This window comes from Nyctibius grandis, chromosome 2 (assembly GCF_013368605.1).
Source record: "Nyctibius grandis isolate bNycGra1 chromosome 2, bNycGra1.pri, whole genome shotgun sequence".
Taxonomy (NCBI): domain Eukaryota; kingdom Metazoa; phylum Chordata; class Aves; order Nyctibiiformes; family Nyctibiidae; genus Nyctibius; species Nyctibius grandis.
The window spans coordinates 5,588,182-5,612,288 of record NC_090659.1 but is presented as its reverse complement, the minus strand read 5'-3'; the positions used below and the strand labels follow the sequence as shown (position 1 = coordinate 5,612,288).

General features: G+C 48.0%; 1 protein-coding gene and 1 long non-coding RNA gene across 2 annotated transcripts; one reads left to right on the top strand and one right to left on the bottom strand.

Annotated features, from left to right (window-relative positions):
• Positions 1-510: 510 nt before the first annotated feature.
• On the bottom strand, positions 511-22,278 carry LOC137677905 (T-lymphocyte activation antigen CD80-like). The gene is made up of 5 exons (XM_068425591.1): positions 22,191-22,278; positions 9,256-9,594; positions 6,278-6,559; positions 4,145-4,270; positions 511-617 (listed from the first exon to the last, which is right to left on the bottom strand). The coding sequence occupies exons 1-5, from the start codon at positions 22,276-22,278 to the stop codon at positions 511-513; spliced, it is 942 nt and encodes a 313-aa protein (XP_068281692.1).
• Positions 10,936-16,331, top strand: LOC137677906 (uncharacterized). Its single transcript, XR_011050338.1, has 3 exons — positions 10,936-11,028; positions 12,207-12,814; positions 15,336-16,331. It is a non-coding gene; the product is annotated as an uncharacterized lncRNA (long non-coding RNA).
• Positions 22,279-24,107: the final 1,829 nt, after the last annotated feature.

The following is a 24,107-nucleotide window of genomic DNA, read 5'->3' as shown; positions in this document are numbered from 1 at the left end:
ATGTCTCAGAAGTGGACTGGCATTGCTGGTCTTACTGGGAAAGCTGGAGTCATTTGCTCGTTGTTCACCTCTCCCTCACCACCATTTGGTTAATCCTTCATTTCTGTCATCACTGATGTCCCCATGTTTGTGCATCAGATCAGGCACATGGCTCACGCCATCCATGCAGGGCCCATTCTATGGAGAAAGCAGCTTGGCAGCCCAGGAAATTCAGTCCTCTAACATTTTTCACTAGATTCATTTCTAGAAATTTGAAATAACCCAAACAAAGCAATGCCCCACAACCAACACGAGCATCATTCCTCTCGTAACCTGACCGGGAGACACCATATGTCTGAGTTGGCAATAGGGCCCTACTGCTTTTATTTACCCTAAAGGACAGGACACACTCATATTAAAAGCCATAGATGGTTTTGTGAGCTAACATAGCACAAGAATCTAATAGTATTTGAGAAGCTGTTTTGCCAAGAGAAGAATGGTGAAGAAAACCTACCTGCAAATGTGATCTGGTCATAGAGATGATGTTTCAGATGTCACTTTATAGCTCACGGGTGGCTTCATACATTCTTTCACACCCTCTTCCACTGAATCCTGAGGCTTACAACAGTGAGAACAGACTGAAAGAGAAGATCCCTCATTAGTATTTGGAATTCCAGAAGACATAAAAGTGCTGAATCCAAATGTCTTCTTCAACAAAGTAAGGTATAACCAAGAGTGGGAAGAAAGGAGAGAAGAAATTAAAGAAAAAAGTCTTTTAGGTCTAGTTACTTCTATTCTTCCTTGGCAGGACTCATCCCTGCAGTACATCTGGATATGGCTGGCTGTGCTGGTTTTGGCTGGGATAGGGTTAATCTTCATAGTAGGTGCTATGGGGCTATGTTTTGGATTTGTGCTGAAAACAGTGTTGATAATACAGAGATGTTTTAGTTACTGCTGGGCAGTGCTTACAGAGAGTCAAGGCCTTTTCTGCTCCTCACACCACCCCACCAGCGAGTGGGCTGGGGGTGCACAAGAAGCTGGGAGAGGACACAGCTGGGACAGCTGACCCCAACTAACCAAAGGGATATTCCATACTGTATGGTGTCATGCTCAGCATGTAACACTGGGGGAAGAAGAAGGAAGGGGGAGACTTTCAGAGTGACGGCGTTTGTCTTCCCAAGTGACCATTACACGTGATGGATTCCTGGGGATGGACGAACACCTGCCTGCCCATGGGAAGTAGTGAATGAATTCCTTGCTTTGCTTTGCTTTACCTGTTAAACTGCCTTTGTCTCAACCCATGAGTTTTCTGTTTTACTCTTCTGATTCTCTCCCCCATCCCACTGGGGGGGGGAGTGAGAGGCTGCGTGGTGCTTAGTTGCCGGCTGAGGTTAAACCATGACACTGGCCCATAGCCATAGTCTGCTCTGACAGAAAGCTCTGTTATGTATAAATGTTATCTACGTAGTGTCATATGGATAAAACAGTTCTCATTAGCACAGGGCTAGGACCTCCGCCTGGCACAAAGACAGGTTGCTACATGCTAAGATAAGGTCAGAAGGGAAATTGTGGTAAAAGCTACAGGTGACTAAATGCAGTTTACCAAGCGAGTGAGAGAACACCAGTGTTACAACCAGCCAACCAGCTCTTTCAGTGCTTTAAAAGGAGTTCAGACTAAACAGGTCCCCTTCATATCTCAGCATCTATGAATGACTTTTGTTTTAATAATTCAAGTTGGATCTCTCTGTACTATTGCAGCAAATTGTACTTGCACAAATTTTACAGCATGGATCCTAAGCTGTTCTTTAAGTGACCTCTAATCTTGATCTAATCTCGGTACTTTGTGTTAAATTAATTGAAGAAGCAAAAAAAAAAAATCTGGAGAGTTTCCATTCTTAAATTACTGCAAAGATAGGCTCTGAGCTCCTCAAAGTAAAAGGGGTTGTGAACCTCAACAAAGCATCTGCATGTTTTGGTCACCACCACAATCACGCATCTGAGAACTCTTATTTCCGTTCTGCTCTATCTTTCTATTCTTCCCTCCCACACTTCAGCTCCTTGAAGCATGGCTTTTTGAGCTCAGAAACCACTCTTAGCATCAAGGCAGCTCCTGACTCAGCTTTCCATATTCCAGAACAACAGAGGTACTCTCAGACCTATTCTGAGCTCCCACAATAGCTCTTGAAAGGTGACCTGTAGCAACACCAGCAAGAAGCACTCTTAGGACAGGTATAGGACAGATAGGTGGCAATGCACAGCAGCACTGAAATGTGACAACTGTACAGACTGAGAAGTTGGACTGAAGCTCTAGCTTCAGTTTCTTACAGCATACGCCTGGTCTGGAAAGTGGCTGCACAAAATAGCACCAGCTGACTCAGCAAATCCGCGCCCTGCGCATATTAGGAACATGGGACTGAAAGGGAAATTCCAGTTTATGCAGCCATGTCCCATGCTGTTGCAGGTGATCACATTCAGCCACATTGGAATGCTTTCTACATCTACTTTAAAAGCAATTTGGTTTCTATATAAAAGTCTATCCCAGAATGCTCCAGAATCTTACTAATGTAACAGTAAGGAACCTTTTCATTTCCAGCCTGTATTTGTTTAGAGCCAAATCTTCCAATTCCAGTTCATTTTCTCCTATAATTAGAAGTTCATTATCCATGCAGCTAATAGCACAGGCTGTGATCAGCTGTGATTTTTTTTCTTGATTTCAACCTGCTTGCTGCTTTCCCATTGACATAGCCCCAGGGAACAGCAGGGGAGAACCAACACTGGTGTCATAGGGGCACGAGTGGAAAATGAGGAGGTGCAGAGGTGTAGCCAAGAGTCACTGCCTTCCAGAACCTTGCTTTCTTTGTGATAAAACACCAAAAGTAGCCCAGCCTGACTCAGTGGTCACAGTTTTTGAAGGGATGTGGTTGGTGAGGAGGGGAAAGGAAAAATAGTAATTCTATCTCCACACCTCTGACCTGGGAGTGAACTTGTCTGAAGTTGAAATAGAGGGAGCAGAAGACACAAGCGTGACAAGCTGACCAGTGTCCCTTAGTGAACTGAGTCCCTGCTGCCTAGCAAATAACCTCTTTCCAATGGGGGATACCACTGCAACCGTAATGAGCTAAGACACTCAGACTGGTGGCTTCTGGTTTAAGTGAGCTGAACATAGAGCACTCTCAGTGTGGGATTCTTGTCTCCAGACTTGACTTCCCCAATGACCTGACAGAACTTGATTGGTTGGTATTTATAACGTGTTGCAAGGCCTGCTGTCTTTCTCCAGGACTGCTTTTCAAAGCTGCTAACAGGGCACGGATAGGACATCTACTGCTGTTGACTTGGATGGCTAGCTGCCTTTATAAATCCATTAGATGTCCACCCACATCTTCAGGGGCTTTCTGGCTGGGTCACCTTAGACATGATTAGGAGCAACAGCTAACAGATGAGTTTGTTGTTTTTTTTTTGAGCCACAAAAGAAAAATCTACTCAGCTGCCAGCTAACCCTGAGATGCTTGAGGTCCCCTTTGCCATTGAAAAACTCCTGGAGACATGTCTGGAGTTACTGCAGACTTCATAGGGTGGGACAGGGCACCTCACCTGTGCCATTTTCGGCCACACAAAGAAGACAAATCCATCGCTTCTGATTGGGGTTCTCCTGAAAGTGGGACATTGCTGTGCTTAAATCCTTTCTGTGGCCCCTAGCACTATGTATTTTTGTAACTTTGGCTCTGTGACTTTTCTGAGGGACTGTCTAAGTAGGGTGTGTAGAGAGATCCCATTCTGAAACTGTCAGCGCTCATCCGTATCTATCATGCTCACCAAGATCCTTGGCATCTTCAATGATCTTAATACATACAAATGGACCTTTGTGAATCTCTTCAGTTATGTATACCCCTGATTTTGGAAGTATTCTGATCTGCTGTCAAAACTCTCCATCACCTCTTCACTCTCAAACCTGAACCCTAGTTCTGCCTGCACACAAAATGTAGGAAAGTCCTGAGCTGGACTTAGATTTTGTGGCAGTAGATGCTGCATGAAAAAAAAAAAAAAGGAAATGAGAAGAAGGTACAAAAATACCTAGTGTGTCAGTATAGTTTCTATAAATGTGTATTTTACATAGAAACTCCATAAGCAGTAAGAGACTGTGTCTTGAAAAAGCAGCTACACTTACCATGCCGTGCGAGGTATCTTGCTGCTAGGGTGATAGCCAAAAGGAAGACAACAATGATGATACTTGAAGCAGCAATGACATTATAAGGTGGAGGTACAGCAGGGGCAACGCAGTCATTCGTTTTTTCTGAGGCAGAAGAAATAAAACATAAATAAACGGCCAGACAACATATTGGCATTTTCATGTAAGAGCAGGTATGTGAATTCTGGTGGTTCTGGCCAAATTCTAACTCAGATATTCAGCCTGAAAATTCACCTATTCAATAAACAAACAAAGCTGGCACCTAAATTTCTTCCGTTCCCCCACGTTTGCTATGTGCTGAAATTTTTAACACATGCAGAGAATCTGAAATTCTGGGTCTTTGTCCAGAACAGGACAGAGACAGGCAATATTTAAACCCACATAAGCTGTTTTTAAAGAAACTGGTTAGGCTTGGTGGAAAAGTCCGAGTCCATATCTAGGAAACTTCCATTCTGAAAGGTATTCTGCAGTTTTTCTTACTGTTTTCACCAGATTTATGCCTGATTTTTTTCCTTCTGCATTCACAGGTGATGGAGAATGATGCATTAAACAGACTAGAATAGACTTTTTTCTGCATGGCAGGAAAAGAGTGTTATGGCAGAGTTCATTTTCAGTGGATCTGGAGTCTTTGGCTTTTCACCACTGGAGATGACCATTCTGCCACTTGGACATTAGAGTAGGTGACGGGCCATTCTTGTACAGTACAGGACAACCCCAATTCAACAGAAGGGACAGACTTGGTGCATGTTCATAAGTCTTTAGATTTTCATCATCTGCATCTGGCACAATTAAGCATCGTTCAAATTCTAAGGCACCAGCCTGATCCACTGCACCATCTTCCCCTCCACTGCAGGGTTTGCCTCCTATGTTTACTAGAGGCTGTATTCTGTCTGGAGCTCCGTGTTCGTGAAAGATTTGTTTGGAGGACCATTTCCCTCATACCAAAATGGGAGTGGTTCCACATCGTAAAAATAAAAAAGCGGGGGGTTTGTGACTGCTGTTGTCACTGTTGATTGCACCCTCCTCTGAGAATCTCTGTGACAACGGTGTATGACTATTATTACTTTTTTTTGTTGCTCTCCTTTTCTATGTGGTATGATATTCATAACCTTCTTCCATCACCATCTCTAGGGATATTATGCACTACATCCAGCAACCACCAATATTCATAAAGCACTAGTTTCTGGCATTTGTCCTGAAGCTGAATGGCACCTCTCCTCATGAACCCCTTTGATTTTAGTAACATTGATGAATAAGGTACAATCCCCTAGGAAAAACAGTGCTTCTCTAGCTTCCCTTGAAGGTGCCCTTATCTCTACAGTGAAAACATCGAACCCAGAGACATTTCAGAATACTTTTGGTAACAACATAAAAAAAAAAAATCCTTTTGGCTTTAATAATTTTCTTGCAAATCCCCTTCTATTGCAAACCATCTGGACTGTGGTGTGCTGCCTTCCTCATGCTGTTTCCACCTGTGCCTCAAGCTTTTCAAAGTACAGACTTATCTATTATCTTATCACTTTTAAGCCACGAACAGTGATGGAATTTTTTCTGTATGGGTTAACCCTATATTAAATATGTGTATGAAAGCAGAATTTTTTGTCTAGACCCCAGCTGACAGTTTCTGTCACTGAAGCAGGGACAAACACGCTTGTTAAATGAGGAAATTATTTTGAAGTGCAACTGGTGGCTTTTAAGGCACACACATTTCTCAAGTCCCTCCGTTCGAATACCAGGTCTGTGTCACGCCAACTGGCAGTAAGACCGTGCTGGTACAGAGGGGCACTGAATGGTGGCAACCCCAACCTGTGGGAGGCACGAAGGCTGACATCACCAGATCACAACGGGATCCAGCTGCCATGTCAGCCCAGCTGTGACTCAGGGTAGAGCGGCAGGAAGCCAGAGCCATCTTTGCTTGTCAGTCACTGTCGTAACTCTCCTCTCCTACCCCTGCTGTCTTACAGCCTTTGAAATATTTCAGTGTGCAACTCACAGGCAGGATCGTTGGGTCATCCTTGCATGAGCAGATACATGAAATCTACTGCTTTCTCAGAGGCAACTCAGCAGATTCAACAAAATGGTTTTGTAACACAAACTATTAATAAAACCTACTCAGAAGCAAACTTGTGGACTTGGCAAAGCCATTGTTTTCAATGGAGCAAGTGAATATGACATCTTCGGTCACGTTGAGCCACAGTTCACCAGTGACGTTGTACAGGCTGAGGCTGGACTCGGACACCCAGGTGACATTCCACACCACAGAGATGTTGTTGAGGGCTCCAGAGATTGTGGATTTGGGGAAACCTCCATGAGAAGAACATCTTACCACCATCTCAGTTGATTCACAAGAATTAGCGGATACTTCTGCTGTTATGTTCGGCTTACTGAAGTCAGCTGAAGCAAGAAAGATTTAGTTACCATTCTGTCAGATTACAGCGAGGGCTGCAGTCCTGATCACCCATGGCCAAAGCAAAGACTCCCTCACAGTGCATTCTTCCTCTATCATAATCTGTTTGGCCTTTCTTGTGCCTTAGCATTCTCCTCACAGCCTTGACTGGATATGGCTTTGGCCTTTGCTTCTTCTCCTCCTCCCTGGGCAGTACACAGACTTCATGACCCCACCTCTCCAATGCTGCCATTTCTCCCTACATACAGCAGTTTGTGGAACAACAGAAGGAATCATAAAACAGGTAGGAAAAATACGGGACTGAATAAACATCCGTATTAGCAGCAATGGTAGACAATTTCCTTTTCCCTCCCTCATTAGTCCCTTCCCAGAGAGAAGCTCACAGAGGGTCCATCTCTGCTGGGAAAGGAGGTGAGTCGCATGTTGGTCTCTCAGCTGGGATGCCCAGCAAGAGACTGAATTGCATTTTCTGCATGAGAGCCCCTCCAGAAGGTCCAGCTGAGAGCAAGACCAAGTTATACTAGTCATCACAAAAATGCATAGCAATACACAGGTCCTCTCAGACCATGTTCTGACTGGACTTCTTTCTCATTGCCAAAGACAGTTTTCAGAGGTTTCCCACCCACACAGCTTGTTCCATGCCTTCTCACCTGGTCAGATGTATTGCTATAAGTGTTTGTGAGGCTGCATGGTGAAATGGATGAGAGGACTAATATGAGGGAAGAAGGAGAAGAAAGGTGGTGTCCTTTTTCGCCTGCTTCCCTTTGCCAGTCTGGTTCACTGTGTTACTGTAAAGAGTTGCATTGGTACAACTGAGGATGCCCACGGGTACAGCCCAGGGTGCGGAGGAGGAGGCAAGGGTGGCAAAGAAACTATTTGAGGCAGCTCTCCCACTGGAAAAATCTCTGTGAGAGCACATCTTTAGCAAGAGAGGCACCAGTCAGAAAAAGAAACTCAGCACGTGGCTTCGTGGTGGGCGTGAGTCACACCAACACCACTGCTGCCAAAGGGACCAAATTCTCCCTCCCACCTCTGCCAGCTGTAGGCCCGTAGCTTGCCTACCTCCTCAGGCACTAGCCCCAGCTGTGGCAAGCCCAGGCAGAGAACCACAGCAGCTTGGCCAACTCATTGCCAAGCGACCTTTTTTGGAGCAGCTAAGGTTTTGTCTGTGATTGCTCCCTGCCTGACTCGCCATTTGACCATGTGGCTGCTGGGATAAGGCAGACAACCTTGCGGTCATAACTCGTCTTCCACAGCTTCTGCTGACCATGAACCCGTGGTCTAAGCTACCGAGTAACTAGTAACTAGTGAAAGACACTTGCTCAACATTGCACGGCTGAGCAGTGGCAGACAAGGAGGTACAGGGATTTCCTTCCAGGCCCACTATCTGTCGAGCAATACGGCGTTGACATCTAGTCTGGAAAGTCCCTTCAAACCTCCCAGCCGGCTTCACCGAGGTTCCCTGATCAATCACCAGGGAGTGACACCTTTCTGCCTCTCTCAGGGTAGCCGGATTCCAGCAGGGCTGAGGGGAGCTTTCCCTTTGCTAATGCCCACAATAACTGATCTCTACTTTTCCAAAGGGAGCAGAATTCTACCACAATTATTAAAACTGGCCTGTTAAGACAGCAAAGGGATTTCTGGAAGGAAAGAAATTGGAGTATTTGCAGGGAGGAAAAAGAGATCCGTCGTTTCACATTTTTCATGCAGTTAACTCCCCAGCCCTCCCAGCTACAAACGGTGCTGGCAGTACACTTCCCTTTTTTCATATCAGTTCCCAGAAATATCACTAAATTTGTCTCCTTGCACACATGCCCACCATGCTCAGACAGGCAGGCAATGGCTGAACCTCAGGAGCTTGGTTTTTTTTGCTGACAAATCTCATTCCAGATGGGGAATGCTCATTCACTGGCTTGTCTGGAATATTCCTGGAACTCTCTGCTGCTAAATGTATTCAAATGTATGTATATATTTATACGTGTTACCAGTATCTCTGCCTTTGGTTGAAACCAACCACCACAAAAACAGTGATGGAAATGGAAAATAATGTCAACGGAACTTTTTGTAGCCTCCAAGAAAAGATTCAGATTCGTTTTGAGCAAAGGAACTCGAGTTGTTTCTTTAATGTAAAAAGCCTCAAATCTCCAGCTGAGTTCAGCTTTAGGTTGTGGACCTGCAGTGTGGCCGGCAAGCTGGCCAGCCCCCCAGAGAGCCTTGGCTCCCCACGGGTTGGATGCAGGGCTGAGATGCTCCTGTGGCCACAGAGAAGCAATGCCACCCCATTCCTCTTTTGGCTTGGGTGCTTCCCGTGCACCGAGGGCTTCGTCTCTGCTTTGCCCAAAAGACAACAGGGGGCAGAGGCGTTGTAGGGCACCCACCAGTAGTGGTACCTGGGGAGGAGTCCTGGGAGGGGTCCTTGCCCAAGAAGGTGCCATCAAGTGGAGGATGGTGGGCTGGTGGTGGGAAAGGCGAATTTTCTGTACCTGGGGTAGCTTTGGAAAGGTAAGGAGGGAAGCTGCTAGAATAGAAATACAGGGGCCTTAACACACCTTCCCGTACTCTTTTAGGCTTCCTGATGAAAGTCTATCTATCTGCTACACTATGACTAAAGCTTGGAGGAGTGTCTCTTACTCCCAGAGTTTGGCAATGGAAAGCCTCAGGTGTCAGGAAGCAATCCACCTACCTGTAACAAAGAGGGTGACAGGCTCATCACACAAAACAATTGAGTTCTGTGAAAATCTGAGGTGCTGAACTACACACTGGTAAGGGCCATTGTCCAGGATTTCCACAGGGGAGATCCACAGGGTGAGGTTCCTGGTGCCCATCTCTGTCCGGTTCTCGTACCGCTTGTGCTTGCAGATCTTCTTCCCCTCTGCATAGGCAAGCACTACCTCTGTGGTGTTCTTCTGCCAGTAGACCCGGTAATTATGTAGGCTTTCCGAGCTGGGAATTTCGTGACAACAAGGCAGGCCAACGTTTTCCCCCACTTTGCTTTTGACTACTTTCTTCTCCAGTGCATAGCCTGTAGGTGGGGGGGCAAAGAAAAATCAGTGAGACAGTAGTATAGCCTCGTGCCAGGACCTGCAGCACAGAGCTCACCTCTTTTGGCTCTGTCTGCGCCCACTAATGCACCTCAGCACCCACCAAGCTGTTTACAACTCCAGCTCTTCACTGAGGGGAGGCCTGCCTTGGCATTGCCTTTTACATGATGCGCCAGTCCTACTTAGGATCCCGAGCTAGCAGGCACACAATGATTTCTGCATGGATTACTGAAATTTTGCTGGCCCCTTAAAAAAAAACACACCTCGGCGTAAAGAATTGCCATTATTCATGTTAAGGGATAAAAGCATCCATGCCAAACTGCTGCAATCTCCTCTGCTCTCCCTTTTCAGAGCTCAGTGTTTGGAAAGAGCGTGTCACCCTCCAGTGTGTTCCCTGCATGCCAAACAGGGCCAAATGGGCTGTTAGTCTGGGGGTTTGGGGGTTTTTTTTGGAAGGATTTTTTTGGTAAAAGAAAAAAAAATCTGTACTTGCAACCAGCACTGGCATTCCCCAACGCCTGCCCAGTGACCATGTCGGTGCCATACCTTGTGTGCAGGAGTGTGCCTACAATAAGCTGAGGCCCTTGCAAGAGGGACATTAGGTACAGCTTTGACCACATTAGCTGCAACCCTTCTGCTTTGCACTACGACTTCTGTGCACGCTGCTCCTGTGATCAGCCCTGCATTCCCACTCGCCTTCCTCTTTCCAGTGGGCGAGCGCTCGCAGGGGCCAGGACCTGACACGCGAGGGAGCAGTCTAGCAAGGAGCTCCTGCTGCTGCTGGAAGAGTGACCCTGTACTGACAGAATCACAGAATCACAGAATCAACCAGGTTGGAAGAGACCTCTGGGATCATCGAGTCCAACCGTTGCCCTGACACCACCCTGTCAACTAGACCATGGCACTAAGTGCCATGTCCAGTCTTTTCTTAAACACCTCCAGAGAAGGTGACTCCACCACCTCCCTGGGCAGCCCATTCCAATGTCTAATGACCCTTTCTCAAAAGAAATTCTTCCTAATGTCCAACCTGAACCTCCCCTGGCAAAGCTTGAGGCTGTGGTCCTGTGCACAGGGCAGATGGTTGGGCTTTTGCCTGGGTTTGTGCAACCTTCAGGATGATGCTTACTCCTGTGCACCCTGCTTTGTTAGTCCAGAAGGTCGGGTTGCTTTGTTTGCCCTGCTAGCCTCAGTCTCACTACCTTAGCACCCATCTCCGGTAGTGGAAGGGGGATACCAATCTGTCTGAGAGCAGAAACACAAGGAAATAGCTGGCCTCAGGACAGAGAAGATTCAAATTCCCTTTTCCTTCCCTGCAGAACAGATCTCAGTAAACGCGTCTGAGAGAGAAAGCGGGAAAGTCCTGACCGGGCAGTGTGTCACTGATGGGGAGAGTGCAGCATCAGCCGTCGGTGGAGGTGAGACCCCATGTGCAAAGCCTCAGCCTGAAGTGTGAACTAACTGAACGCTTGACAAAGCTGAGCCTAAGAACTGCCACCCACCTCCAGCAAAGTCTGGCTGATGCCGGCTCATGTGTTATTGTCACTGCTAACGCCTGACCGCAGCCACACTGTACACAGGCACAGAGTGCAGTGCTCGGGGTGTGACCGGGGTGCTGTGACATGCAGGTTCAGCTGAAGTGTCCGAAACAGCCACAAGCTTCTTGCCCGCCAAGGCTCATTTGCCCCGGCACAGCCTGATCTTGGGGCAGCACTGGGGCTACTCGATGAAGTTTAGCCCAGGCAGAGAGCCTGGGACAGAAGGTGCAATAAGTTTTCACCCCCTTCCCCTGTGACACACCTACCCCTGTCCCACCTACACACTTTTACATTAAATCCATAGGAAACACACTGAAAAATACTGGGGAAGTCCTGGCAACATTATGGAATGCTTTAACACTCATTAAATAGAAGACGTAATTAAATGAGCAACTTCTCATTTAACTGGTTTCCCTCCACTCAGCTACTTCGTTGGTCTTCCAAAGGGAAAGATTCAAACACCATTTCAACCCCCTGCACTACCTGTACTTCCCCTTATAACGCATCGCAGACGGAGCAACCAGACTGGGGCGGACCAGGAGCCCACTCAGCCCGCTGACCTGTGTCAGCCAGCAACCAGTAGCAAAATGGTAGAAAAAGCAGTTCTTCCACACCGTGTGGGATAAAAGTGCCATGTCCTGCCAACCTTTTTCAGCCAGGAATTTAGGGATTTCTTGACATCAGCAGTTTAATCACCACTGCTAGACCTACCCTTCAGGAATACTTCTTGCCCCTTCAGGAATGCACGTATATTTTTGGCTTCCACAACATCCTGTCACGATGAGTTACATGGTTTGATTACACGCTGTGTGAAAAAGCATTTCCTTCTGTTCACCTTAAAAGCAGCCCACCTCAGGCTGTGGTTCTTGAAGTTCCTCCTCCTCTATGTCTGCATGCATTTGTGTGTGTGTGTGTGTGTGTGTTTTTTCCCTCAACCACATCTTTGCTTGTTCTCACAGTTCAGCTCTTACTATTGCTGGAGGGACTCACAAGAGCAGCCAGTCAAACCTTGGGATTGTGGAGCCTGATGAAGACAAATTTTCTATTTTCTTTTGCAGCTCTAGGGGATGAGTAGGCGTACAGTAAATGTCAGGGTGACATCGTATCATGAGTTACATGAGGTTCTCCGTGCCTTGCCCCTAAGAGTCTCCTCTGCAACCAAAAGGAGAACAAAAACCTCCTCGGCAGTACATGTGCAGGGGCTGGAAACTCCTGCTGATGTCACATCTACCCTTAAAAGGCTCTGCACCCTTGAAACTGCAACCTGAATGCTGCAAGTCTGAAGGAACCAAAGTCCACGAAGAGTCATTCAGCCCCACAAAAGTCCCCTTTCACTTTAAAGCTGAACTGCAAAGCAAAAATGAAAATCCAGTTCTGTCCCATTTCTGTGCTGAATACTCTCTGTAACCAGGCTGTGGGGGAGGTATCCACCGTGGAAATACTTTTTAATGACTTTTCTAGAAAAAAAAAGATCCCTTATCTTCCCACTCCCCCTGAAGCCCAACCGCTCCCCTGCTGTGCTCCATCACTACAAGCCCGTGGTGTGTGGCGATGCTGAACCGATAGAAGGGCTGACTTTCTGTTCCCCGGGCAGAAAAACATGTTTCATTCAAACTACGCCTGTTCTGCAGATGCCCCACACGGCAGGGCTGAGGAGAACGGAAAGGTGAGTGTAAAGAAAACCCATCCTTCATTGTTCACTCTGACAGCCAGCCAGCAGGAGAGCTGTTGAGCCTGTATCCCTATTTCCTTCACTCCTCGCCCAAGTTGTGTTTCAGAAATTGAAGAGATCTTGGTTATCCTAACCACACATACAGTCAGGCAGTACAGGAGAGCAGATGGCCTCTGGGACAGACATCCTGCAGACACATTTGACTGTAACAGGCAGTAAAAGACCATGCAACCCTCTAGAGAAGCACCGTTGAACAGTTGGAAACCTTCAGATAATTCCAGGTGAACAGAAACCCCAAAGCCATTCTCTTTCCCCCGATTCCCCATTCCTCTGCCCTTCTGAACTGCTTTGCCTTTTTTTGGTCTTACCTTGTGTTACCTTACTTTGCACACAACCCACAAAGCAATGCACATGAAGGGAAAGGTCCTTCTTGGGGGGGCCTGGAGTCCTTTGCCCCTGTGTAAGCAGCAGGTAAGACAGTGGACCTACCCATTTTTTTGAGCGACAGTCCTGCAAAAAGCTCTGAGGCAAATTGTCAGTAGCCCTCCAAAACTGGGAGGGTCAAAACAGCCTTGTGTTGCTTTTTTTTCCATAAGGTTCCCTATTTATCTTTACAAGAGAAGCTGGTCTCTCTACTCTTGAATTATTGGCATCACTGACTTTGACTAGGACCATGCACCCACTCTGCCGGGGCGCCGACACCTTTCTTGCCTTCAACCTGCGTGTGGGCCGGAAAAAGGGCCTTGGGGCGGCTGTGGGAGGAGGTGCACATCATGTCGTGGTGAGGCAAGGGCACTTCTGGTAACTGGGGCTGGGCCAGCTGAGGAAAACACGTCTCATGGGGCTGCGGCTTTCTCCTGGCAGCCATCCCCTGGGGTCAGTGTGGGAATCACACCCAACAGTCCCTGGGTAATTCTGCGGCTCAGGCCCCTCATTTTCTGTGAATAGCACACGCTCCCCAAACTTGCAGGATTTATTCTTTGAGGACAACGCAGTATTTTACAGGGATTTCCGAGCAAGACAGATAATCAGTTGAAAAACTGAGAAATTTTCGAAAGCTGAGTCTTTAAAGGACTCGACACTCCCCCTTGGTCTTTTCTTTGCCCCAGGTGATTTTTACCAGTGAGGAATCAGATTCTCCCAAAGCTTTCCATGGAGTTAAAATTCAGCAAACGTCCTGTGCTACACTGGAATATGTGAAGAAACGCGTTGTATTTAAATCAGTGTTGTGACAGTCTCCTCTGAATACACTGATCACAGAAAGACCCGGCTAGATGCCCAGATAACTTCTATGCGGAGACATCATTTCAGCAGTGCATAAAAACTCTGTCTTCCTCTGTGTTTCACTGTAAAGACCCCGTGCAATGAGCAAGATGGGATGAAACAGAGAAAAGTGGGTGCTGGCAGGCCCTGCTGGCTGTCCTCTTTAGGAGGTTAATATGTGATGGCATATTAACCTATGCATGAGTGCCTGGCAGGCCTCCTAGGCTCCTTCTACCCAGAGGCCACTCCAGCAAGTAGAGGCATGCGAAGGGGGTCTCAGCACACAGAGAAAGGAGGAGCAGCCCTTTCCCCTGGCACAAGCCAGAGCCCAACCTTCCGGTCACAAACCACAGGCCTGCTGCTGCTCTAGGCTGGTCTGGCAAGGCAAAGCAGCTGCAAACCCAGATTGCTTCACCCATGCCACGGTGACCTCTTGCGAAGTCATGTTCCCTTCCTCATGCCAAATGCAGTGAGAGAGAGGAGCAGAAGAGAAGGCGACCCAAAGAAAACAGCAACGCGCTTCATTCGGCAGCAGCAGTTCCACACAGTCTCGCTTCCCCGTACCCGCTCACACTAGTCAAGCGTGCCTGCAGCAATTAAGGGACAGGATTAATCCTAGTTTACGATGATGTCATGGCAGGCCTGAGGTAGGGAAATGGTTTGAAGAGGTTTTTCTAAAAGTTCATCTCAGCTTGCTTCTGCGCCGTAACCTCTGGGCGCCCTGCTTGGACCAGTACAGCAAGGGCACGGCACCCCTTACGTGGCTTTATGCACTTCCCATCTTCACATTCCTCCTAAACAAAACAGTAACCTTGCTTTGCCCAGCTCTATACTTCTTGATTTGGCAACGACTGTCATATCCCCACGGTGTTTTGGTGCCTTCATCAGCCTTCATTCCATTTTAATGCTGTGTTGTTTCATGTGCAAAGCCTTTAGTGAAGAAATCCTTGAAGTCATGAAGCGGCTGTGGAAACCAGAGAACACCTCCCTGTGTCTATACACACCCCATCTTTGGGGGTGCGCACTAATCCTATTTTTTTCCAGCAACGTGCTGACTCGAGGCCCTATTGGTGCCAAACAAAATTATCGATATCTTATTTGCCTCCCTGAGCATACTTTGATAAGCAGTGATGGACTGTAGGTAACACTCATTTTAGAGTGGTTCACAGGGCGCTCTCAACACATGTCGGTATCTGATGTGGGCATCAGTACTCCTGCTGAAGCCCTCCTTCCATCTGTGTTTCCTTTGCAGGTTGCAGACTGAACACTCTGCTTTCTCCAGTCGTAGTCACTGCTCACCAGAAAGCAGATTTCACACCCCCTGATTGCCTTTTTGCCACGAAAGCCAGCGGGGCAACCCAGCTGAATGGAGAATGAGAGGAAGCGCCATTACTGAGTCACTACTCTGTTAAAAAAACTGGCTTCAGCGCGAAGGAAACTCCATGAATCACAAAAAAGTTCCACAATCCGCAATCAGCGACTGAGAAGACGAAAGGGAATCTGAGATACTTTGGTAAAGGGGCTTGCTGCAGCTCTGGAGCAGCTCCAGCCAGCTGGTACCTCTCCCTCTTGCTCCTGCGATGCCCAGCTCATGTTTCGGTACTTCTTGAGATAAAGATCTACTGCTTTCTGAGTCACCACTGCCCCGGCTGGGACAAGCCCACTGCCTGGGTATGTCCAGTCTGCTTTGCTTATAGCATGAGTAAGATCGCAACTCTTTGCAAGTCAGTTGGCAAATTTCTAATCTTGGCACTAGCCAAGGTCAGATCCAATCAAGGAGCTGGAGATGAGACGCCAAAGTACTTGGGGGTGGGACTGGGGACTATATCATGTCTTAAGGTCTTCCCCTTCGCTGCGGAGCCCTCCGCATAGGTGTTGCTCGGGGAGCAGAGGAAGGAGATAAGCTTGCTTATCTCCCGTGCATGGGGACAGAAGGATGTCTTTGACTTGGGGAAAGGAGTGAAGGGAAGAGTCTTTCTGAACCTTCCCTCTTTCTCTGTTCCCAGCACGTGGAGTGGGTGACCTTGGTAGAATAAAAAAGGGCAAGGGGGACGCTAAATCTGGATGTCCTCAGAGGGTTTGCATATTTTACTTCCTTTTGAGATCAAATTCCTGCAACTGGCTCAGCACTCTTACGATTTCCCAGTTTGGGGGTAGAAACTAGATGTGGCAGTTGTGTAAGACAGGACTTTGGGAGAGATTGTCGCACACAAAGACAAAAATAAATTTGGTAATTTTTTCCCCTGCAGACTCTGTCCCTTGCTGACTGGATCACTTTGCACTTCCTCTATATTTATCTCCCAGCTGAAGATGTTGTCAGACAATTTTCCGAATTCCTCCCGTACCACTGCCATGCATACTGCTGTCCTTGCAGCACAGCTTGTGAAGTTGAGGTCCTCCCCACTGCTTAAGGCTGTAGTTTTCTTCAGTGCTTGCCAAATCTCACTGCCTCTCCTGCTCCCCAAGTAGCCAGCCCACTCTTGAAACTAATAGAAGGTGAAAGTGCCCAATAACCAGGAAAATCAAGTGCGATATCTCTCACATAAGCCCACTCAAAATTACAATTGTTTTTTTTTTTCTTCTTCTAAATTACTTGCCCACAGCCATAGCAATATTCACCAGTGCAGCTAACAACACTACATGCCTGCGAGCCATCATCTCGTTATAGAAACCTGGTCCCTGCTCAGGCACTAACTCACAAACACTCTGCAGATGACAACCCTGACAACAACCCTGCAGCTGGAGGAGAGATTAAACAGCCCTATATAAGGGTGCAGCATGGCGAATGGTAATTAACTGCAGGATGACTAAGGAAACGAGACCAAAGCAATCCAGAGGTGTCTGAAAGCTATAAAAGCCGCGGAGGGAGTGAAATGAGAGACTTGGGCACGGTCTGGGCGCATCGCAGGGCAGGGTGGCGCGGGGAAGGGGCTCTCTCGGCTGGTAGGAAGCAGTGTCTGACAGCGAGGTCTGTTCAGACTGCAGCACTTCCCCCCGTGCAGGGATGAAATCCTTGTCTGCTGGGCATTTAAAACCACACCGGAGGGTACCTGCTGTGGTGAGAGCAGCCTTGGGCAGAGGGACTTGCCTTGATGGTCTTTTCTAACAACTTTTTATACGCTACGGTAGCATTCTGGGCTTGCCAAAAGGTGAATGTCTTTTAGGTGCAATGTAGCTAGAAATGCCACCTTTAGCCAGCAGTCAGCACTTTTATTTTCAGCCAGGGTGTCCCCTGAGACCAATGATATTTTAAAAGCATAACAGTGAAAAAGCAGAAGCAAAGCCTGTGGCATTTCCGTGTTGGGAAAAATTTACATATTCTCAAATGACCTCCTGAGACTCCCGATGGTGCTGTCCCTCCAAGGGGACAGAACAGCTACAATTAAACATAAAGTTCATCTATTTAAAAACAAAATTGACCTCCTTTCACCAAGCAAACAGACTTCACTGCGTTCAGCACATTTGCCTTGCCACCTCACAAAAAATACCACGTCTACATGCGTGCAGTGCTTTTAGTAGGAAACACACGTTCAAAAGGAAGGAGAGTTTCTCTGAACGTGGAAACTCTCCTCCAGCCTGGCACAACCTCAGGGTGCAGCCAGACAACAAATTGGCATTGATCTCACGCCTTCCCCACACCAGCAGAGGGAATCTGGCTCCCCTTTCCCTTCCAACCCCACGTGCTCCCACTGGTTTCCTTGCAGGGCTCTCCAGAGGCTGGTTCAATGCGCCACATTGGTGTAGAACAAGGGGAAAAAAAAGAAACTTTTTGCTAAGCTGGAAGGCAAATTAGATCATCCAGGGATCAGACACGTACCAGAAGTAGTGCAAAGGAGAGGAGGATCGCGTAGCCAGAAGCAGAGGAGAGGAGCAGGATTGAACCTTTCAGTAGCAATGACCTGTTTGGTCCCTTCAGCTGTGCAGCCCATCTCCATCCACCTCTGGAGTACAAAGAGTCAGGTGTAAAAGCAAACTGGCCCTGAAGAGAGCGGGCTGACCCCCACCAAAAGCTAACTCATCACAAGCGAGGCAGGGGGATAACTCTGTCAGTGGCAGCCTTCATTTATATATGTCAGGTTAATTACGCCCATTAAACCACACTTGTAACTCAGAATTGAGGCAGCAACGAGCAGGGAAGGTGTGAGGACATACAGGGTGGCAACTTCTGCTGGTAACAGCCCCAAACTTTGCATGTTTAAATGCAGGAATGGCTGACATTCACATTGCAAAAAGGTTACAAATGTCTCAGTGATCCAAGAAATGCAAAAAAGCTGTTGCCCTCAGAGCGATGTGAGCTCACCGGAGTTATCTGGGTTCATTCTGATCTAACTGGCAAAAGGAAACAACATGGGTGAAAGGAGTGTTCGACCGGTAGCTTTACAAGCTCAGTGTGCAGGTGTATAACTGCATTTTGACCGTGTAAGAATGTAACTTGTCTACATTTAAATTTCTGTGTTTTCTCTAAAGAACCCTTTAATTTAAAAAAACACAACAGAAGAAATACAACAGAGTCTATAAGCAAAAGCAGGAGCCTTTGGTTGGGTTTCTGTTTCTCCAGACATGCTGTTACAGCAGGTTTCGTTCTGGATAGACAGACAGACAAAAAAGCGGTCCTTAGTTCCACTGCTCTTCTTTTTTAAGCAAAAAGACATTTATTTTCTGTATGTCCGGAACAGGATGAGACAGAAACTTTTCCGAAGAAAGGAATTAAAAAACCAGCTGAAGGCAGCAAGAGCAATAAGACAGAAACTCAATTTGCATCCAGTGATCAAGTGGGCAAATCTGGTACGTAAAGAAAACTTCTGCCATCTCCACCATGAAATCTGCCCTAGGCACAGCCCATACTGGAGCTGGCATGGAAACTAGATGCAAAGCACCTAAAGCACATTGCTCGACACTTCAATATTTGGAGGTGGCCAGGAAACAAGGAATCTTGCTCATTCTCAGCCCTCTTTGTCCCTTTCTGAAACCCAGCTCGACTCCGAGCTCTTTATGGGCAGTAACATGCGAGAGGGGGTTCCCAGAGTGAGTTACTTGTGAGCCAGCGCTCGCTCGCAGTGCGGAGGGAAGTGGATATTCCCCCGGTCCCAGCTCTCCAATAACTCAGAAAAACTGCAGGGATTTTCCTCAAAACTTCCCAAAAAATTTCACTGCTGGGAGGAAACCAAGAACTGGACCTTCCCCAGTCAGATAAAAAGACTCCAGGGAAGCCAAAAAGGAATAGTCCATGGACAAAACCTACGCCACGTTTGCACGCAGGGCAGGGAAAGGTCGTACTCTGTGACTTCTAGCAACATTTTCCTAATACAACAAACTGGCACTAAGAACATCCTGATATTCATAGGTAGGTGTGAAAGTGCAATGGCAGGAGAAAAACAAGTCCATGGGGATACCAGCAATGCGTCCAGACTGTAAATAAATAAGTTTGTGCTGTAATCAAGGCTGTAATCAAGGTTGTTCTGCCACTTTTCCACTGTGCTGAGACAGCAGGGTGTTCACGCACATCAGCATCTCCAGCAGCAGATGACATCTCAGAAGCAGCTCTAAATTACACTGGCATTTCAGCGAGTCACCTCAGGTGAACCCCAGAGTCACAAAATTCAATTCAAGGGGAAACAAATGTATCTAAGTAGCTTCACATACACTATTTTCTATGAAATACAACCTTCAAATCATCCTTTTTAATTAAGACCCTCTTGAAGCCACCTTCTGCTACGATATAAAAATTCAGCCCAGCATTCCCTATTTCACTCACGTAGAGCATACAGAGAGCACCTGCTTTCATCCTAGCATGCTGCTTGACCTTTCGGAGCACTATGGCATGGAGGTGTGTGAGCAGCAGGACACGTGGGCTAAACCCGAGGATGCAAGATGTAGCCACAGGCTCTGGGTGCCAGCTTTGACTGTGCCTTGATGTGGTCATGACCAGTCCCACATGGGGTCAGTTATGTAAATCCTGACCTTGGTGACTCATTTAACAACGCGTGGGAAGCCACTGGCGGGGCCATGGCAGACACCCTTTCTGGGCTTCACCATTTTGCTACGACAAGGTCAGACGTTGGTCCTTGTGATCCCTGTGGGTGACCTAGGGAAGGCATCACCTACAAGGCCCAGTAAAGCTTTTAAAACCACTCGTTTGTAGGTACTGTAGCATGTATTTTCAAGGGTCACTAACGTAGGAATACCTCTTCTTGGAGAGAAAGGTGGCAGGGTGTGTACGCGTGCATACAGGAGAAAGAAAGCGCATCAGATGTGCTGCCCTTGTCAGCCTGCCAAGCAACCCGTTCCTGAGGCACCAGGACTTCCACAGGCTCATTGTGTGGGAAGCATCTAACAATTATACCCAAAAAGCTGATATATAATGCTTCTAAAAAAGCTTTTTTCCACTCTCTCTTCGACAGAATTAAACCCCACAAATTTGTAATCGATCAGATTTGGAGAAGTCAGTCTTCTCAGCGACAGGATGACCAAACACTCCTGGCAAATGGATTTTTGCTTTGTGTCTCCCAGCCCAGGCACGTCTCTCCATGTCTCCAAGCCCTCGGTGCCACCATGCTCCTTACAGCCCCCTCGCAGCTGCCTCCTGCCCTTTCTGTCGGCTGGGCACGAGGAGTGGCAGCGTGGGCTCCGGCTGTTTGGGTACTGCCCGTGGCTAGCCAGGGGCTTCCATGCAGCGGGCAAGGATGCCACATCTCTGTCAGCTCTGCCTCCCTGTCAAATTTGGTTGAAACTGGGCAGGAGATTAGAAAGTTATGAGCACGGGCCTAAAGGAACAGATGGAGAGATGGAAAGCAGGATAAACTATCATTCCCTTAGTAAGCCATATCAAAAAAAGTACAACTACAGGAACATCTAGTTTTCTGTTACCAAATACCTGTTTCTAGTGCTGGATATTAGCATGCATCAGCCTGTATATCCATGTATTGCCCATCCTCGGACTTGGAATCAGCATCCTTTTTAGAGAAACTACATGACTGGCTAAATACCACATGCTCATAATTACATTAATAACATACTGCAAGATCTTACAGTATGGAAATAGAAACAGTTCTGCACATGATGGATTGTTTGCCCATTGCAGTATGGGCAAAACACATCTGTGCTTGACACATACTTCACAAGCACAGAGGCAGGGGAAGGTGTGTGGGTGAAGATGGGAGACCAGAGATCTCACAAGTGGCATTTGAGGTGGTTGCTTTCTTTACAAGTGAGATCTGCAATTGAATCCCTGTTAAATTCTCTGAGTTTTGTTTTAAGATTCTGAGACTGAAACTCAAAATGAAACTCAGCATCAAATATCTCCCAGTTTCACAACACCAGCACGAAAACCTCTTAATTTTGCATCACTTGATTTTTAATCAAAGCCTCAGTTCAGCCTGGGTTTGCTCCAGAGTATCGTTAGCTGCAATGAAACACTAAAATTGCCAATAAACACAACCTATTTTGCATCCACAACGAATCCCACCTGAGAAGTGAGTTTTGTGTGGTTTCAAGGTTAACATTTCACACAGCTCAGAAGACTCAACCCAAGCCTCTTGAGGTCAGGGGGGACCCGTAGACTTCAGCAAGCTTTGCAGCAGGTCCTTGGAGAGGACAAGGGATGGTCCTTGCAGTCCTCCGACAAGCCCTTGGGGGACTTGTGTTGTTGGAGAAAGCACTCCCTGTGCGCTGCGCTGCAGAGAGCCCTACAACCCGCCACCCTGCCCTGTCTTCCCCACCACACACTCACTTTTAGCCATCCAAAAAACTGCAGAAACCGCCCCACCGCTGAAGCCGAAGCTCAATGGGCCGCACCACATGCTTGCTGTGGATGTCAGCCACCCCAAAAACACCCTCCTTGCTCACGCTCTGCCTGGGGTGGGTGACCACCTCACCCCTCTGGGAGCCGGCAGCCTGGTGCAACCAGGCTCATGGTTCCTCAGCACTCGCCACCGTGGTTAGCAAGCCAGCCACCCCCAAGCCCTGGCCAGGCCTCAGCCCTGGCAGAAGACACCAGAACGAGCACCCTGGGGGCTGCCATCCCCCAAAGACGGGCAGGCAGGCGCTGTCACCCGCTTGGGCCCAGCACATCCCCTCCCACGCTCCCACGCCAGCTGCCCCTGCTTACCTAAACTAAGGCAGAGCAGCACGACGAGCCCGAGCCCCAGCCACCTCCTCAAGGCCAGCGCCGGCAGGGCGGCGGGCAGGCACGCCATCTTCCTCTGGCTCCTGGGCTGGGAGGAGAGGGGGGCACGGTTAGGGGAATGGCGCCCGAGGAGCCACAGCACCCGCTGCCGCACCCTCCGACTTCCTGCCTGCCACCCCAAAAAACCACGAGCACAAGCCTGGCCCGCCCCGCTTCCCCAGGCGAGCGGCCCCCAGGCCACCCCCTGAGGCAGGAAGGAGGCAAGGGGGCTCAGTGCCAGGCCATGGGCGCCCGGCTCCTGCCACGGAGCCGTCGAGACGCTCACTGCCCGCCGAGGCTCAGGGGAAGGCCGGGCGGCGGGCGGGTGCTCAGCCTCATAAGTCACCCTTACACCCGCCCACGGCTTCCTCGTAGGGCGTGTGTAAGGCTGCAGCCTGTGCCGCCTCCACCGCCCCGGGACAGGGCACGGGTGCCGCCTTCGCCCCTTGGTGCCAGTTTGGCTGCACCTCCAGCAATGGGGCAGGAGGGCTTCGGGGGCAGAAAAGGGCCCTGTCTGCAACCGGCAGGCGTCGGGTGTGAGTGTCGGGCAGCACCGGCACCGGTGGGGCTTCTCAAGTTGGAGTTTAAAATGCAACTAAGTTAAACACCTGATGCTATAGAGGGAATGATCCTATAAGATTATATCTTATATATAAGATACAATATCTTACGTAAGATCCTAGAGCACAAGTCTTATGAGGGGCAGTTGAGGGAACTGGGGTTGTTTATTCTGGAGAAAAGGAGGCTCAGGGGAGACCTTATCGCTCTCTACAGCTACCTGAAAGGAGGTTGTACCAAGGCCGGTGTCGGTCTCTTCTCCCAAGTAACAAGCGATAGGACAAGAGGAAATGGCCTCAGGAAAAATTTCTTCACGGAAAGGGTTATCAAGCAGTGGAACAGGCTGCCCAGGGAAGTGGTGGAGTCACCATCCCTGGAGGTATTTAAAAGACGTGTAGATGTGGTGCTTAGGGACATGGGTTAGTGGTGGGCTTGGCAGTGTTACGGTAATGGTTGGACTTGGTGATCTTAAAGATCCTTTCCAACCAAAATATCCTATGATTCTGTATTTGAAATAATAAAAAAAATACACAGCGTCATTTCATGTCCAGCTGGATGTAATCCATCAAGTTCAGTTACATAAAGACAAGTTAAGAAAGACAGATTAAGCTGCATGTGTTGGCCATCACAGCTGAGCACCTGGGCAGGGAGCAGCCGCCAGACACACCACCAGGACCAAACGGGCTCTGGAGAGCATCCGCCACCTTGGAGGGAGAGATGGAGGCAGTGCTTGCCTTCCCAGCGCCAGGTCCTTGTCCTCCAGGAGGCACACACTGCTCGCCCCTTGCCCTGGCTCCCTGGCTGGCCCAGGCTTTGGATGGGGCAGGGCAGAGACATGGGCTGTCCTTGCTCTAAAGCTTGGAAGGGCAGAGCCCTCACAAACCCGAGAAGCCAAACAAAACCAGTCTGAAGCAAATCATAAGCAGAAAAACAAATCGCTTAGTAAATAAGAACCCAAGGGAGTAAATACACGTTAAGTGATGCAGATTTGTACAGGTAGTGCACACTCTCCTGCAAAATAAAACAAACCCTGGCATAGTGTAAGGGGTTATATTTAGTTGTAACAATCATGGCGAGAGGGTTACACACCAATAAAAACCTAATTTTCTTCAGGGGAAAAAAATAAAGTGCAAATGCAAACCAAGATTAAAATAATTTATTTAAATGCAGATTTCTGGCTTGCTGATTTGAATTACTTTGATCTAAAGCAAATTCATCCTTTTTAGCTAAATGATTTGCCACTAATTTGCTCCAGTTTTTCTTCAGTATAGCTGCCTTGGATTAGATGGAGTAGATGTACTG

Coding starts and splice junctions, on each gene's coding strand:
- LOC137677905 (XM_068425591.1), bottom strand. CDS start 22,278: ATGGCGTGCCTGCCCGCCGCCCTGCCGGCGCTGGCCTTGAGGAGGTGG. Junction 6,560..9,255: donor TGTCACCCTCTTTGTTACAG/GTAGGTGGATTG, acceptor TTCTTGCTTCAG/CTGACTTCAGTAAGCCGAAC. Junction 4,271..6,277: donor GTCCACAAGTTTGCTTCTGA/GTAGGTTTTATT, acceptor CTTCTGCCTCAG/AAAAAACGAATGACTGCGTT.